Here is a 16,735-nt window from a genome sequence, read left to right as displayed (position 1 = left end):
TTGATTTGTATAGTATTTATGTCTGACGGTTTTTAACGCGTTGAAAAATGGCGTATTTCGTATCACCCCTCGACGTACGCAAAAATGAGACAGTGCCGAAAATGTGCGATGAATTCCCCCTTCCCGCTTAGGTGCATCGTCATTTGAAGGAAGATTAAACATTTTTCCAAAAAATTTTTACATTTTCTTCAGAATCACAGGACTTATTTTACAGAAAAAACTTTCTTCTCTTCTATTCTAGAAATTTTGTGTATCAAGAATTTCGTACAATTCTGAGGTCTTCTTTAGTCATAGAACGTTTCAAAAGCTCTAACGTTTCAAAAGCTCTGGTGAGATGGTGGTACCATGAAAAAGGAAGCAAAAACCTCGAATAAGAAATTTGTAAAAAAGTTGAGTTGAGTTGATTGTAGTTTCTATGGTTGTGATTTTCGCCATTTTAAGAAAAAGAAGAATGACGCTTCAGGTCTATGACGCCCAGTAAATACACAATTTGTGAAACTATTTATGTTTCAGGCATGTAGTATACGTTGAATAAATTGGTTTATTGAGTCTATATCTCAATTTCAATAGATCATTGAAGTGAAAAATCAAAAAGAAAATTTAGAGAAATTTCAGCAATTTTCTCCAAAATTTCTTTAAGCCTGTGGAAGCTTTGCACGAACGGTCCTTATGCATTTAACTTTATAGAGCGACGCTATAAAACCTAGCCCAGACATTGCTTTTGATCTTTGACATCAGAAGAAAAGAATAGCCTCCATGAAATGTTATCTTTCTGTTTTTAGGGCCAGGGCCTATTTTAGAGAAATTATGTTACAGTGAACGACATCTCAAATGTCTCGCTGTCATTTTTTTCAGAGAATGTCATTGTGAATTTGCAATGACACAATAAAATTCTCAGAAAAATTTGACAGTGAGACATTTGAGATGTCGTTCACTGTACTCAAAATTACTATAAATTGTCAAAGATAATCAAAAATAACCGAAAGTACAGTCGGAGAAATATAGATTTCGGTTATTTTAGAGATAAGCTGCAATCGCAGTTCACCGTTTTGGGTCTTCGTTTGAAAAATGCGCATGCGCAGAGAGAGAATTCTCTCTGAGCGCATGCGTAATATCTAAACGGAGACCCAAAACGGTGAACTGCGATTGCAGCTATATCATCATTTCTCTAATTCTCTCAATTGCCATTTAAAATAACATACGAAATGAGAGAATACAGAAAAACGATGAAAACGATGATGTCTCTTAAAATCCCGAAATGTATTTTTCTCCGACTGTAACCACATTTTTCGTCTGTAATTTTTTTGCTAGTTTTTAGTAAATGAAATTCCTGGGTGTCATCTAATTACATTTAATTCATATGCAAACAAACCATGTCTGTGATCCATAGTTAGCAATGATTACAGTCAATTTGTCCCTTTTCTAATAGAGTTGCTTTGAGACTCAGTTTGAAAGCATCATTATCTGACTTAGATCAAATATACAAGTCACTAGCTCGAAGAAATCCGCAAAATTAAAAACAATTGCATTGATACACTTTACTATCTTGACCTCGCATCTTTTACACACCACTCCGATTTGAATTTACTCTTTTCAAACAAAATTACCACCGATCGTTTACTCGATTATGTAACGATAATAATGAATAAGTCACATAATTCCATTATTATTTTTTCATAAAAACAATTACGGCAAAAATCTTAAAATTAGGCGGTCAAAATGCTATATAAAAAGACATTAACCTGTTCAAACAACGTTCCAATTTTAATTCAAAAGAAACACCTCCAATCATATAAAAAAAAAAACACACACAACACCAACAAAAACCATACGCGATGCTGACTGTTCTTATGGTAAAACTATATATACGTCGCCGGTGTACGTCCCAATGTTTTGAAATATCTTTGGTTATGTCTTATGGTTGTTTGGCTCCACTTTTTTTTACTGTAATCGTACAGCAGAGTATATTACTCAGCACAAAAAATACATTGAATCACTTGATTCTACAATTTGTATAGCAGTAATTTGAAAACGGTTCCATTTGAAAGTAAAAGTGGTATAAAAACGTTGCTGTGGTTATAATGGTATTCAGCAATATAAATATAACATAACGCAATGTTAAAATATGACAAGCCTCCTCCGCAACAGGTGACAAAACGTATACTATAACAGAACATTATTATCATATCGGCTTTTTATTTGCCTAATGTGTAAATTACTAAACAAATAAATGTGCATCACACACAAATAATGCTGAACTAATTCTTTATCGTTTAACAACTGAGAAAATAATATAAAATTTTTTATTAAGATTTAAAAATAGAAAAATTATCTGAACTTCGGTATGCTGCGGCTTACAATGTTGAAAGGGGCGCTGATTTATTGAAATATAGTTGCATCTAAGCCCAACAGTGAGAGGTGTTGTTCAAAAAGTACACACTTGACACATGATGTTGCTACAGGGACTAATGTTGAGAAATTTAAGGGACTTTTAAAAAACGTGAGAAATTGGGAAACAAAAATCTACGTTGTTATGAGTACGGTTTTACCACTGCCACGCGCATGCGTGTAGTAGTTTCAGCTGTATAAACAGTTTTGATTGCATGTGTGGATCAGCTGAATCAAATTTATGCTTAAATTTCACTGCATCTGACTGTAATCAATTTTCACTGCAAAACAAGGCACTAATTACACTAATTGTGTTGTGCAATGTACTCGCATGGCTTCGCAAGTGAAATACCTTACGTAATTGTTTGGAGATTATTATTTTGCCACGAGGTATTATAACCTTGCCTTCGGCTTGGGCTTCAAACCTCCCACTCGGCAATAACTATTACTATTTTGCTAATAATTTTTGTTTCATATAAGATTAAAGTAAGGCTTATAATCGAGAAAAGCCGAAATGTTAATTATTGAAAACTTTCGGCAGTGATGCCAGCTTAATTATTACCTGAAAAAATGGACATAAGCTTTTTATATCGACAAATTGAGTCGATAATTGTTATTTTTTACAGTTCATAATATCCATCCGTAAATATGATTTTTTTTATGACTTACGCCTGACAATCGATCTAGTAATTGCACCTCAACTCTTGTAAAAATCGTCGAATAGTATTATTGATTGATTGTTGACCGTAGTTGGTGATTAAAAGAGAAAATCAATAATAATTAGGAGATTTTTTCGGTCTTTTCGCTGGGATAATCATTTTTTGATGAATATTATTAATATTCTGCTCTCTATCTATTCAAGTTTTTGAAGATAGCTTGGAAGATAGTAGATTTGCAAAATATTCTTCGCCTTTTCATCGGATATTGTATTGAGTTTCCTTCCCCTTTTGGGGCCCGGAAATTGTGAAAATAACCGGAAACGACAATTTAGATCGAGCGCACATTTTCTACACAGACACGGGTAGAATATAGCATATTTTCCATTATTTTATTTAATTCAGGTACATTTTAGAAAATGTTTTCCACAAAAACGTCCCTGATTTTCTGAAAATCACTTCTCCTCAACATAATGTGTTTTGCTGTTTGTTGAACATTGAGGTTCTTTGCTGTTTGTTTAACATTGAGGTTCTTTGCTGTTTGTTGAACATTAAGGGTTTTTTTTACTCTCATGCTGAAGATACCAGCTTCAGGATCTGTCAGTTGTTGTTTTTTGTTATTCATTAGTCGAACATAGGGTTGCTAATGATTCGATGATGTAAACGATTGGTTACCATTTAATTCATTCTCTGACATAATTATGTGAAACTCATTTTTTCCTTCTAAGTTCTAAGCTCCACAAAAACACAAGGCTAATTTAAACCATGCATTACCTTCCAGAGAACGATAATTCTCATTATTGGGATTATCACATTGGCTTACGGCGATGAACAGAGTCAGGGGTACGATTATACACCACCGAAAGTAAAATTGTGCAATGATGGCACGGTGAGAGAGAATTGCGATGTGTGTCCAGAAGGTACTACTGGAACATATCCCAACTGCAAGAAGCCACAGTGTGCTCCAGGTAAATGCTTGTAAATATAACAATAAAAACACTAGCAAATTTCAATTTTATAAAGGAATTGTGATCATAAGTTGTCCGTGTCAACAAACGAAATAAAATCAAGCTAACGGTTCTATTAAAAGTTATCGCATTGGTAATGGAAGCGTACCAACCATCGGACAAGAATGAGTCCAATAAAAAAAGTTTATGAATGAAAGAACAATAGGTGTCTGAAGACAAATTATTGTCTCCTAGGATTGGTACGCTTACCCTGCAAATCTAAATTTCTCACCTTACATTTCAGTGCATCAATGAATTTTAATAATTCAAGAATTAAAACTTGAAACTTCGCTTAAAACACGCTTTAGATTAGTTGACTCCAATGTTTATTTTACAGGTGAAATTGGAACATATCCCAATTGTCGCAAACCAGAATGCCCACAAGGGACTAGTGGGATCTATCCAAATTGTGTGAAACCACAATGTCAACCAGGTATGATTCTAACTAAATCAACGTAACGTTGTTTCCATAGATCGGGCGAATATCAGAGAATAATTTAAAATTTAATTTGCTTCCAGGTGAGGTTGGAACCTATCCCAATTGCCGTAAACCTGAATGTCCCGCGGGAACAACAGGAATTTATCCAAATTGTCGCAAGCCAGAATGTCCAGCTGGCACGACAGGAACGTATCCAAATTGTCGAAAGCCAGAATGTCCACAAGGAACTAATGGGATCTATCCAAATTGTGTGCAACCACGGTGCCAACCAGGTATGATTCTAAATTAACGTAACTTTGTTTCCATAGCTAGCGAATCTCTTATAAGGTGTAACTCTAACGTTCAAATTGTGTTTTCTAGGTGAAGTTGGAACATATCCCAATTGCCGTAAACCACAATGCCAACCAGGTACGATCTTAAATTAATTTGCTGTTGTTTCTACAGATAGTTATTTTACTTGTGACATATAATTCTAACGTTTAAATTTTCTTTTAATTCTCGCAGGTGAAGTTGGAACATATCCCAACTGTCGTAAACCAGAATGCCCACAAGGTAACGGTCTTCACAAAATGTATTTGTACAATTCTCATAGACACACTTTTTTTACAATTTCAAATAGGCACCTCGGGTACATATCCTAATTGCCAAAAACTGTACTGTCCATCAGGTAAATTTACACAATAAATTCTGTAAAATTTCACGCATGTTTCTGTGTTCAGCTCTTTTAAATACTTTCAATTGCTACTTTCCAGGCGAAATTGGAACATACCCCAATTGTCAGAAGCCTCAATGTCCAGCCGGAACAACAGGGATCTATCCTAATTGTCAAAAGCCCGAGTGTCCACCGGGAACCACTGGCATTTATCCAAATTGTCAAAAGCCTCAATGTCCAGCGGGAACCACAGGAACGTATCCAAATTGTCGACAACCCGAATGTCCACAAGGAACTACAGGGATCTATCCCAATTGCCGTAAACCACAATGCCAACCAGGTGAAGTTGGAACATATCCAAATTGTCGCAAACCCGCATGCCCAGAAGGTATTATCTCTAATAAATGTAGTTGTGCAATTTTACACAAAATTTTCAATTTCAAATAGGCACCTCGGGTACATATCCTAATTGCCAGAAGCTGTACTGTCCATCAGGTAACTTTTTTTGTAGTTCTTGAACTTGAATTCTAAAACAGTGCTTGCTACAAGCACTAAATTTTGAAAATTCCGACACATTTTCTGTTTTGTGTTTCAAAGGTGTTTTTGTGAATTTTGCATGTATTTTTATACAATTGCTAAATGTTTCTCATATGCAGAATGAGCACCAACTGAATATCACCAGCTGGTGTACAAACAAAAACACTTTGTATTGTATACAATTCAAAGACAACCTACACACAGTGCATTTCTACGTTAACGTCATCTACGCGCACATAACACGTATGAATGAAGTAAACACATTGTTAAGAATGTGTTTTGATTGTTTATCATACAATAAGTGTGTGTTAGCAGATCCAGCTGGTGATATTCAGCTGGTGCTCATTCTGCATATGAAAAATATCTACAGGCTGTATGAAGAAATCAAAAACTCAAGTAAAAGACAGAAACAGAAAAGCTTTCAAAATTCCATGGGTGTAACTATTCAAAGCTTGTCATGAATACGACCTTAATTCACAATAATTCAATTTGAAAAACATTCTTGTAAACCTGCAACGCACTTCAAGCAAAAGTGCTATTAATGACAGCTGTCAAATAGAGTACTATTTTGTATGAAATTTTATCCCCACTGTTTTTACAGTGTAAAATTTTGTATGAAGCACTGTCAAGTTTCAGTACCCTATTTAGAGTAACACTTTTGCTTGAAGTGCGTTGAAACTTGTAATAAAATCACATTACCGTCGTCAGGTGTATATTAGTTCAAGTGCTCGTTCATCTTTATTTCACTTACCTACTATCAGTTTCTTACGACATAATTTAATACTTCAATTTTATTGCAGGTGAAATAGGAACATATCCAAATTGTCGAAAACCTGAATGTCCATCTGGAACCACTGGAATTTATCCAAACTGTAAAAAGCCTGAATGCCCAGCTGGAACCACTGGAATTTATCCGAATTGTCAAAAGCCTCAATGTCCAGCTGGAACCATAGGAACGTATCCAAATTGTCGCAAGCCTGAATGTCCACAAGGAACTACTGGAATCTATCCAAATTGTCAAAAGCCAGAGTGTCCACCTGGAACAACAGGAATTTACCCAAATTGTCAACAGCCTCAATGTCCAGCTGGAACCACAGGAACATATCCAAATTGTCGCAAGCCAGAATGTCCACAAGGAACTACAGGAATCTATCCCAATTGTCAAAAGCCAGAGTGTCCCCCTGGAACAACAGGAATTTATCCAAATTGCAGAAAACCTGAATGCCCAGCTGGAACCACTGGAATTTATCCCAACTGTCAAAAACCTGAGTGTCCACCGGGAACTACTGGAATTTATCCGAATTGCAGAAAGCCAGAATGCCCGGCCGGAACAACAGGGATCTATCCCAACTGTCAAAAGCCTCAATGTCCAGCTGGAACCACAGGAACGTATCCAAATTGTCGCAAGCCAGAATGTCCACAAGGAACTACAGGAATCTATCCTAATTGTCAAAAGCCAGAGTGTCCATCGGGAACAACGGGAATTTATCCAAATTGCAGAAAACCGGAATGCCCAGCTGGAACAACAGGAATTTATCCCAACTGTCAGAAACCTCAATGTCCAGCTGGAACCACTGGCATTTATCCGAATTGTCAAAAGCCTCAATGTCCCGCTGGAACTACAGGAACGTATCCAAATTGTCGACAACCCGAATGTCCACAAGGAACTACTGGGACATATCCCAATTGCCGTAAACCAGAATGTCCAGATGGTATGTTGTTGTTTGTTACATTTGAAATTCGAAATTCCAATGAACACAAAATTTTCAATTTGAAATAGGCACTACGGGTACATATCCTAATTGTCAAAAGCCGTACTGTCCATCAGGTAAATTTTTTTCATATCTACTTAGCAAACAGTCTTAATTCAGTTTGAAGAACACTTTCTCGTAAAAAAAACATATTCCCATGAGCTTGATATCAACTGTTCGTGTTTACTTTCTTTACGTCCTGATAAGAGTTTCTTCAAAATGTAATGCCTCGATTTTGTTTCAGGTGAAATTGGAACATATCCAAATTGTCGAAAACCTGACTGTCCCCCTGGAACTACCGGTATTTATCCCAATTGTCAAAAGCCTCAATGCCCAGCCGGAACAACAGGAATCTATCCCAATTGTCAAAAGCCTGAGTGTCCACCTGGAACAACCGGAATTTATCCAAATTGCAGAAAACCGGAATGCCCAGCTGGAACCACTGGAATTTATCCGAATTGTCAAAAGCCTCAATGTCCCGCTGGAACCACGGGAACATATCCAAATTGTCGAAAACCTGAATGTCCACAAGGAACTACCGGAATTTATCCAAATTGTCAAAAGCCGCAATGTCCCGAGGGAACTACTGGAATTTATCCAAATTGCAGAAAACCCGAATGTCCATTCGGTACTACTGGAATCTATCCCAACTGTGAGAAACCTGAGTGTCCACCAGGAACTACAGGATTTTATCCAAACTGTCGGAAAGCCGAGTGTCCTCGTGGAACGTCAGGCACATATCCAAATTGCGTGAAATTGCAATGCCAACCAGGTATGATCTTGAATCGAACGTTGTTTTTAAAACTATGTTTCGACTTTTTAAAGTTCATATTTTGTTATCCGCTGCTGCTAATCTGTAGAAGAACACCGAACTATTTAACACTTCAATTCGTTTTCAGGTGAAGTTGGAACCTATCCCAATTGCCGAAAACCAGAATGTCCAGATGGTATGACGTTGAGTATTACATATTTGCAGTATTAATAGACGCAAACTTTTCAATTTCAAATAGGCACTACGGGTACATATCCTAATTGCCAAAAACTGTACTGTCCATCAGGTAAATTTTTTTGTAACTTCTTTGCTACTTTAACTATTCGAAACTTGTTGTGAAACAGAAACTCTGTGTCATTAACTGATTATTGATCGAACTCTGACTTTAGACTAGTAACCAATCTTCAGAATAAATTAATTTGAAAAATACGACGTGCCAATAGTTTCCAACTTATTAATAGTTTCGTTCGATACAATTTTCCACTTCAATTTTGTTGCAGGTGAAATTGGAACATATCCAAATTGTCGAAAACCTGATTGTCCCCCTGGAACCACTGGAATTTATCCAAATTGTCAAAAACCTCAATGTCCCGCTGGAACCACAGGCACGTATCCAAATTGCCGCAAGCCTGAATGTCCACAAGGAACTACTGGAATCTATCCAAATTGTCAAAAGCCTCAGTGTCCTCCGGGAACCACTGGAATTTATCCAAATTGTCAACAGCCTCAATGTCCGGCTGGAACCACAGGAACCTATCCAAATTGCCGCAAGCCAGAATGTCCACAAGGAACTACAGGAATCTATCCCAATTGTCAAAAGCCAGAGTGTCCCCCGGGAACAACAGGAATTTATCCAAATTGCAGAAAACCTGAATGCCCAGCTGGCACCACAGGAACGTACCCCAATTGTCGCAAGCCAGAATGTCCACAAGGAACTAGCGGGATATATCCAAATTGTGTGAAACCACAATGCCAACCAGGTATGATCTTAAATTAACTTATTTTTTACTCGGGTTTGTCGATCCCAATTTTTCGCATGAATTCTCCGAGACAGTCGTATTATTGGCCCAACTAAAAAAATCTTCACATATTTTTGTAACGCTTTCATTCTGCACCAAAGCTAAAGGGTCGATTACAAAATCACTTAGTAAAAAAAATCGAAATCGACACACTCCACTATTTACTTATGAAATGTGATTTGACGTTCAAGTTCAAATCTTGTTTTGATTACTACATTGCTAACTTTCTTCGAAAATCACCGAATTGTGTAACACTTCAATCTTTTTTCAATCTTTTTTCAATCTTTTTTCAGGTGAAGTTGGAACATATCCTAATTGCCGAAAACCACAATGCCAACCAGGTACGATCCTAAATTAAAGCAATGTTGTTTAATAAACAATGTTTATGTGGCCATTTATTTTACCTGTGACATACTCTCTTTACATGATAATTCTAGCTCAATTCCCATTAGAGTTTATCTTTCTCTCCATTTTTAACGGCCTTCTATGGTTATTTCTCAATTTCATAATGTTCACATGCTTTTCTCAATGGCAAGGTTTCTGCTCCACATGATCTGATCGCATTGCCTCCCTGATTGTTCTTGTTCTCTCTTCTTGTAAATTTAGCAGCCTTAATAAGCTCTGATAATAGTTTTCATGACCACATCGCTATTTTTACGCGAACATCAGCGAATTATTTAACACTTCAATTTGCTTCCAGGTGAAGTTGGAACGTATCCCAATTGCCGTAAACCAGAATGTCCAGATGGTATGATGTTGATAATAATTATATATTTGCAATGTTAATACACATAAAATTTTCAATTAGGCACTACGGGTACATATCCTAATTGCCAGAAACTATACTGTCCATCAGGTAATTTTTTCTTCAACCAAAGATTTCTACATAAACAATTCCAAGCTTGTTGTGCAATAGAAAAACACGCAAACTTGATAATAGTTCATGTTTATTTCCCTTACTTACTAACAGCTTCTTACTATAAAATTAACACTTCAATTTTATCGCAGGTGAAATTGGAACGTATCCAAACTGTCGAAAACCAGAATGTCCCCCTGGAACTAATGGAATTTATCCAAACTGTAAAAAACCTGAATGCCCGGCGGGAACTACTGGAATTTATCCAAATTGCCAGAAACCTCAATGTCCAGCTGGAACCACAGGAACTTATCCAAACTGTCGTAAACCCGAATGTCCCACAGGTACAACCGGAATTTATCCAAATTGTCAGAAACCCCAATGTCCAGCCGGAACAACAGGAATCTATCCTAATTGTCAAAAGCCCGAGTGTCCACCAGGAACCACCGGAATTTATCCAAATTGCCAAAAGCCTCAATGTCCAGCTGGAACCACAGGAACGTATCCAAATTGTCGCAAGCCAGAATGTCCACAAGGAACTACTGGAATCTATCCAAATTGTCAAAAGCCAGAGTGTCCCCCTGGAACAACAGGAATTTATCCAAATTGTAGAAAACCCGAATGTCCGTTCGGTACTACTGGAACCTATCCCAACTGTGTAAAACCTGAGTGCCCACCAGGAACTACAGGATTTTATCCAAATTGTCGAAAAGCCGAGTGTCCTCGTGGAACATCAGGCACATATCCAAATTGCGTCAAATTGCAGTGCCAACCAGGTATGATCCTCAATTTTTCGTCCGTAAATTTTAAATGTGGACGAGTAAGACTTGCATTCCGCTAAATAGCAATCTTTATTTGATGTTTCAATTTGTTTGCTCTTAGGTGAAGTTGGAACCTATCCAAATTGCCGTAAGCCGGAATGTCCAGATGGTAAGTTGTTTATCAGATTTAGTCCAGTTCCTTGTGTCAATCCGCCCGTTTTTCGTTTCTTTTTTTTAAACCCATATGATTGGGCATAGACATGGAAAACTTTCATTTCTTTTTTTTTGTCCGGAAAATATTTTTCGAAAAAAAAAATTCTTGAAAGTCTAATCAAGTATTAACATTTCGGGGAATTTTTTTTTTTTGAGCGAAGCGTAAAAATTATTATTTCTTTCGGAGTTATTTGAATTTTAAAATATATTTTTTTTATATAAACCGCCTTTCCAGCGTTAAAAGCGATTTTCCATCACAGTTTCCATACGCAATCAATGAAATAAAGAAAAACTTATAAAACGCAAAGCGAGCGGGATGAGCGGTAGTGACTCTTTATGACACAGGGGACTAGACTAATTGTTGTGCTTCTTCAATATAAAAAAATTAAATTAAAAATTTTACAATTTAAAATAGGCACTTCGGGTACATATCCCAACTGCCAGAAACTCTACTGCCCTTCAGGTAATTTTTCATTCTTAAAACTTTTGGTCTCAAAATTGGTATAAATATAACTTAAAATTATCATTATATGTGGGGGGAACGCACCTGCAAATCATATTTTTGCATGAAATTATTTTCAAGTGCAAATCGTTTGCCAAATTTGCGACTCTTTGTCATCAAATATGAATGAGAATATGAGATAGTCCAGATATTTGTATGTTACACTAATTAACCGGAAGTAACGTAAGGACGGCAATCGGAAGGTATTGAATTCTGGGAATTATTAATTCTTCTAATAATTAAAAAAAAATTCTCGAATATATTACATCGGTATTCCCAATCAGCTGTAGGGGTCTAAATATTTACAAACAAAAACAGCTGTTTCAAAGTATTGGACAGATGGGTATTTTGATGGCTGTAAGAATGTTTCGCCTGATAAAATAGTTTAAAAACATGTGGTCAACTGTTTTATTTATTTATTAGTTTTTAGACCATTGCACTTTAATTATAAATTATTTGTTAACGCGAGGGCTTGCTAAATGAAAAAAAAATATTTTAGGTGAAGTTGGAACATATCCAAACTGCAGAAAGCCGGAATGCCCAGCAGGAACAACAGGAATCTATCCTAATTGTCAAAAGCCTGAGTGTCCCTCGGGAACCACTGGAATTTATCCGAATTGTCAAAAGCCTCAATGTCCAGCTGGAACCATAGGATCATATCCAAATTGTCGCAAACCGGAATGTCCGCAAGGAACTACTGGAATCTATCCAAATTGTCAAAAGCCTGAATGTCCACCGGGAACAACAGGAGTCTATCCAAATTGCAGAAAACCTGAGTGTCCAGCTGGCACCATTGGAACATATCCCAATTGTCGCAAGCCAGAATGTCCACAAGGAACTACGGGAATCTATCCAAATTGTCAAAAACCCGAGTGTCCCCAGGGAACAACAGGAGTCTATCCAAATTGCAGAAAACCTGAGTGTCCAGCTGGTACCATTGGAACGTATCCCAATTGTCGCAAGCCAGAATGTCCACAAGGAACCACTGGAATCTATCCAAATTGTCAAAAGCCTGAGTGTCCCCCGGGAACCACTGGAATTTATCCAAATTGTCAAAAGCCTCAATGTCCAGCTGGAACCATAGGAACGTATCCAAATTGTCGCAAGCCGGAATGTCCACAAGGAACTACGGGAATCTATCCAAATTGTCAAAAGCCTGAGTGTCCACCGGGAACAACAGGAGTCTATCCAAATTGCAGAAAACCTGAGTGTCCAGCTGGCACCATTGGAACGTATCCCAATTGTCGCAAGCCAGAATGCCCACAAGGAACTAGTGGAATCTATCCAAATTGTGTGAAACCACAATGCCAACCAGGTCTGACCCTTAATTAATCTATTTGTTTATGGGATGTGATTTGATGTTGAAGTTCAAATCTTGTTTTCATTCCCGCATTGCTAGTTTTTTTTTTTGCAAAAATCAGCCAATTGTCTAACCCTTCAATTTGATTCCAGGTGAAGTTGGAACTTATCCCAATTGCCGTAAACCAGCATGTCCAGATGGTATGCTATTGTATTTTATATTTGAAATTTTACTGAGTACACAATTTACAATTTCAAATAGGCACTACGGGTACATATCCTAATTGCCAGAAACTGTACTGTCCATCAGGTAATTTTCATTGTTTTTTTTTTTTAAACTTTACTTCTACTAAGAAAACCGTCTTTGCTATTAAAACTATTCGAAACTAGTCGACTGACTGTCGTTTCTTACGACAAAATTCATATTTCAATTTTGTTATAGGTGAAATCGGAACATATCCAAATTGTCGAAAACCTGATTGTCCTCCGGGAACCACCGGAATTTATCCAAATTGCCAAAAACCTCAATGTCCAGCCGGAACGACCGGAATCTATCCTAATTGTCAAAAGCCTGAGTGTCCATCGGGAACAACAGGAATTTATCCAAATTGCAGAAAACCGGAATGCCCAGCTGGAACCACAGGAATTTATCCAAATTGCCAGAAACCGCAATGTCCTGCGGGTACCACCGGAATTTATCCGAACTGCCAGAAACCCCAATGTCCAGCCGGAACGACAGGAATCTATCCAAATTGTCAAAAGCCTCAGTGTCCTCCGGGAACCACTGGAATCTATCCAAATTGTCAAACACCTCAATGTCCAGCTGGAACCACAGGAACCTATCCAAATTGTCGCAAGCCAGAATGTCCACAAGGAACCACTGGAATCTATCCAAATTGTCAAAAGCCTGAGTGTCCCCCTGGAACCACCGGAATTTATCCAAATTGCAGAAAACCACAATGTGAAGCAGGTATGATTAGCCTAGTATTGCACTATTGCACATCTTGAGATGTCGTTTTGCGTTAAAACTTCATTCTCAATTCAATCGTTAGTTTTTAGCGATTTTTTTGTAATTTTCAAAAAATTTTCGCTTTTAGGTGAAGTTGGAACGTATCCAAATTGCCGCAAACCTGCATGTCCAGAAGGTATAATGTTTATCCAAAAAATTTCTTCTGATTATAGGAAATTAAAATTTTATAATTTCAAATAGGCACTTCGGGTACATATCCTAATTGCCAAAAACTGTACTGTCCATCAGGTAATTTTTGTTTATATTTTTGTAATGCCTTCAGAGTTCACTCGGTATTTGAAAATGTACTGCCAAATGAATTATGTCTTTTTTATTTATAAATTGGACACGTGGATCTGTTTTGTTATTTTCAAATTTTTCTTGTTTCCGAGCTTTCGATTCGCGTACAATCGATTGAATGGTTCCAAAAAAATCTTTGGCAACATTAGAAGGTTTCGGATTGCTGAAAGTCCACATTTCAATAATTAAATTAAATTAACATTCAAAATTTTCATTACGGTATAAGATAGGCTGTGAGCTGTGAGTCGACATTATGATTTTGTTCAAATTTTTTCAAATGCGGAACTGTGAGGAAATTTTTTGCTTTACTCATCTGCTACTGAGGTCGAAATCTTTCTTTTAAATTCTATTAAAATTCAATTGACGATTCGCGCTTTTATCACAAATAACGCGTGAAAAATCGATAGACCCTTTTGATCCCAAACGTTCATATACCTTGGCTACAGCAAGAAACTAGAGAAATGTTAGGCTAACACAGTCTGAATTGATCTACATGCAAATATTTTATCTTCAGGTGAAGTAGGAACCTATCCAAATTGTCGGAAACCAGAATGCCCTCCAGGAACAACTGGAACTTATCCAAACTGTAAAAAACCTGAATGCCCTGCGGGAACCACCGGAATTTATCCCAATTGTCAAAAGCCCCAGTGTCCAGCTGGAACCACAGGAACTTATCCCAACTGTCGCAAGCCAGAATGTCCACAAGGAACTACTGGCATTTATCCAAATTGCCAGAAACCCCAATGCCCAGCCGGAACAACAGGAATCTATCCTAATTGTCAAAAGCCCCAATGTCCAGCCGGAACAACAGGAATTTATCCAAATTGTCAAACACCTCAATGTCCAGCCGGAACCACAGGAACGTATCCAAATTGTCGAAAACCTGAATGTCCACAAGGAACTACCGGAATTTATCCAAATTGTCAAAAACCTCAATGTCCAGCCGGAACCACAGGAACGTATCCAAATTGTCGAAAACCTGAATGTCCACAAGGAACTACTGGAGTCTATCCAAATTGTCAACAGCCGCAATGTCCTCAGGGAACATCTGGCATATATCCAAATTGTGTGAAACCGCAGTGTCCACCAGGTATGTTATTCAGTAATGTCACCTCTCTTTGTTCTTTCGACATGTGTAGAGAATCTCTACCAGAGATTTTGTTAATCGAAAGCTTTAACTGTTTTGAAAATAGAATGCTTCTGAAATTTAAATTTTTGCTTTACGATTAGATGGTTAAATAATGTTTAACGTTATTTTTACAGGTACAACTGGTGTGTATCCCAAATGCGAAGAAAAGTCGGAGGGCTATCATTATCCTAAACCTAAAATTCCATTCGAATTTTAGGAATAAGGATAATTAATAGCTAAATTTTAATTTAAATAAAATTACAATTTGTATTTACAGTATTTGTATGATGGAAGTGATGAAATTCCTTTTGTAATTGTGAACATTGTGAAGAAAACGTAAATGAAGAGGAAATAAAAGATAAAAAATTATGAGCCCTGGTTTATTGAAATACCAAAGACACTTTTCCCCCAATCTCATTCTTTTGTGCAGAGCCTTTTATAAGCATTTTTGACTGGGGTGGAAATTATTTTAGGGGCCCAATTTTTTTAGCAAAGGGGCCCGTTTTAGACGCTTCGATTTTTAACCTGGTTGCTACGTGAAATATTTAGATTTTGAAAAACATGAAAATTGTGCTTTTAAGCGCCGAAGGCGAAATTTTTCCGTCATATGCGTGGTCATACTAAATTGATATAAAAAATTGACATTTATCTACCTAGGTGAAATAATAGCAGTGAAAAAGTGCTATTATTTCGCCGTCGGTAGATAAAATAGCGTATTCACCTCTGTTCTCGCCTTCGGCTCATGCAATAACTCCCCAAGTGTCTAAACAAACATGAGGACAAAGGTGAATAATCTACTATTAAGAATGATATAGGTTTCTTACAAGCAACGGTTAAGCTGAACAAAATGAACAGAACACGAACCGATGTCACCCATAGAACCATAACCACAACTTATTTTTCTTTGTTATTTTGACAATTACATTGTTAATAGTGTTGAGGTTATGGCTCTATGGATGACGGTTTGACATTTCATTTCACCTTGGAAAAAACCTATCGCCAAAACTTCAACCAATTTCGGTGAAAATCGGGTACAATGGTTCGGCGATCCGGGCTCGTTTGAATCGTCTTTCAATTCTAAGAAAAATAGGATTTTTTTTACTTTTTGTGTTAGTTTCCCATTTTCAGAGTGAACACGTGAAAAGTAGTAACATGTCAAGGGGTCGCGAAAACAGTTTCTTTGTGATAGCTCGAGATAGAAATGTTTCTAAAAGTTGAAATGTTGTAGGAACCTTCATTAAAAGTATAATCATCGGTAAGCGCCGCAGCCCGTTCTAGACTTATAACTCAAAATATGGTAAACGTTTGGACATTCCTGCTGGCTTATAACAGCGCTTATCCATGGAAGCGTAGCTCGACTTAGCCTCTTTCGTTCCATGTATAATACACCCCAAATAAATTGTGGTGCAAGTCAAAAATTTAGCCGAAGTAAAATTTCTGACCAG

General features: G+C 37.1%; 1 protein-coding gene across 1 annotated transcript; it reads left to right on the top strand.

Annotated features, from left to right (window-relative positions):
• Positions 1-3,825: 3,825 nt before the first annotated feature.
• On the top strand, positions 3,826-15,507 carry LOC119068008 (neurogenic locus notch homolog protein 3-like; the record flags this gene model as incomplete). Its single annotated transcript, XM_037171362.1, has 23 exons — positions 3,826-4,012; positions 4,389-4,484; positions 4,571-4,762; positions 4,851-4,898; positions 4,995-5,042; positions 5,110-5,157; positions 5,210-5,530; positions 5,590-5,637; positions 6,480-7,391; positions 7,460-7,507; positions 7,675-8,202; positions 8,703-9,182; positions 9,515-9,562; positions 10,230-10,853; positions 10,960-11,007; positions 12,053-12,868; positions 13,006-13,053; positions 13,115-13,162; positions 13,295-13,822; positions 13,950-13,997; positions 14,063-14,110; positions 14,676-15,251; positions 15,425-15,507. Coding segments are annotated over 23 exons (5,871 nt in total), but the record flags the coding sequence as incomplete, so codon positions are not given.
• Between the last annotated feature and the right edge of the window lie 1,228 nt (positions 15,508-16,735).

The sequence above is a fragment of the Bradysia coprophila genome (genome assembly GCF_014529535.1).
Source record: "Bradysia coprophila strain Holo2 chromosome X unlocalized genomic scaffold, BU_Bcop_v1 contig_163, whole genome shotgun sequence".
Taxonomy (NCBI): domain Eukaryota; kingdom Metazoa; phylum Arthropoda; class Insecta; order Diptera; family Sciaridae; genus Bradysia; species Bradysia coprophila.
This window is presented reverse-complemented; position numbering and strand designations above follow the sequence as displayed.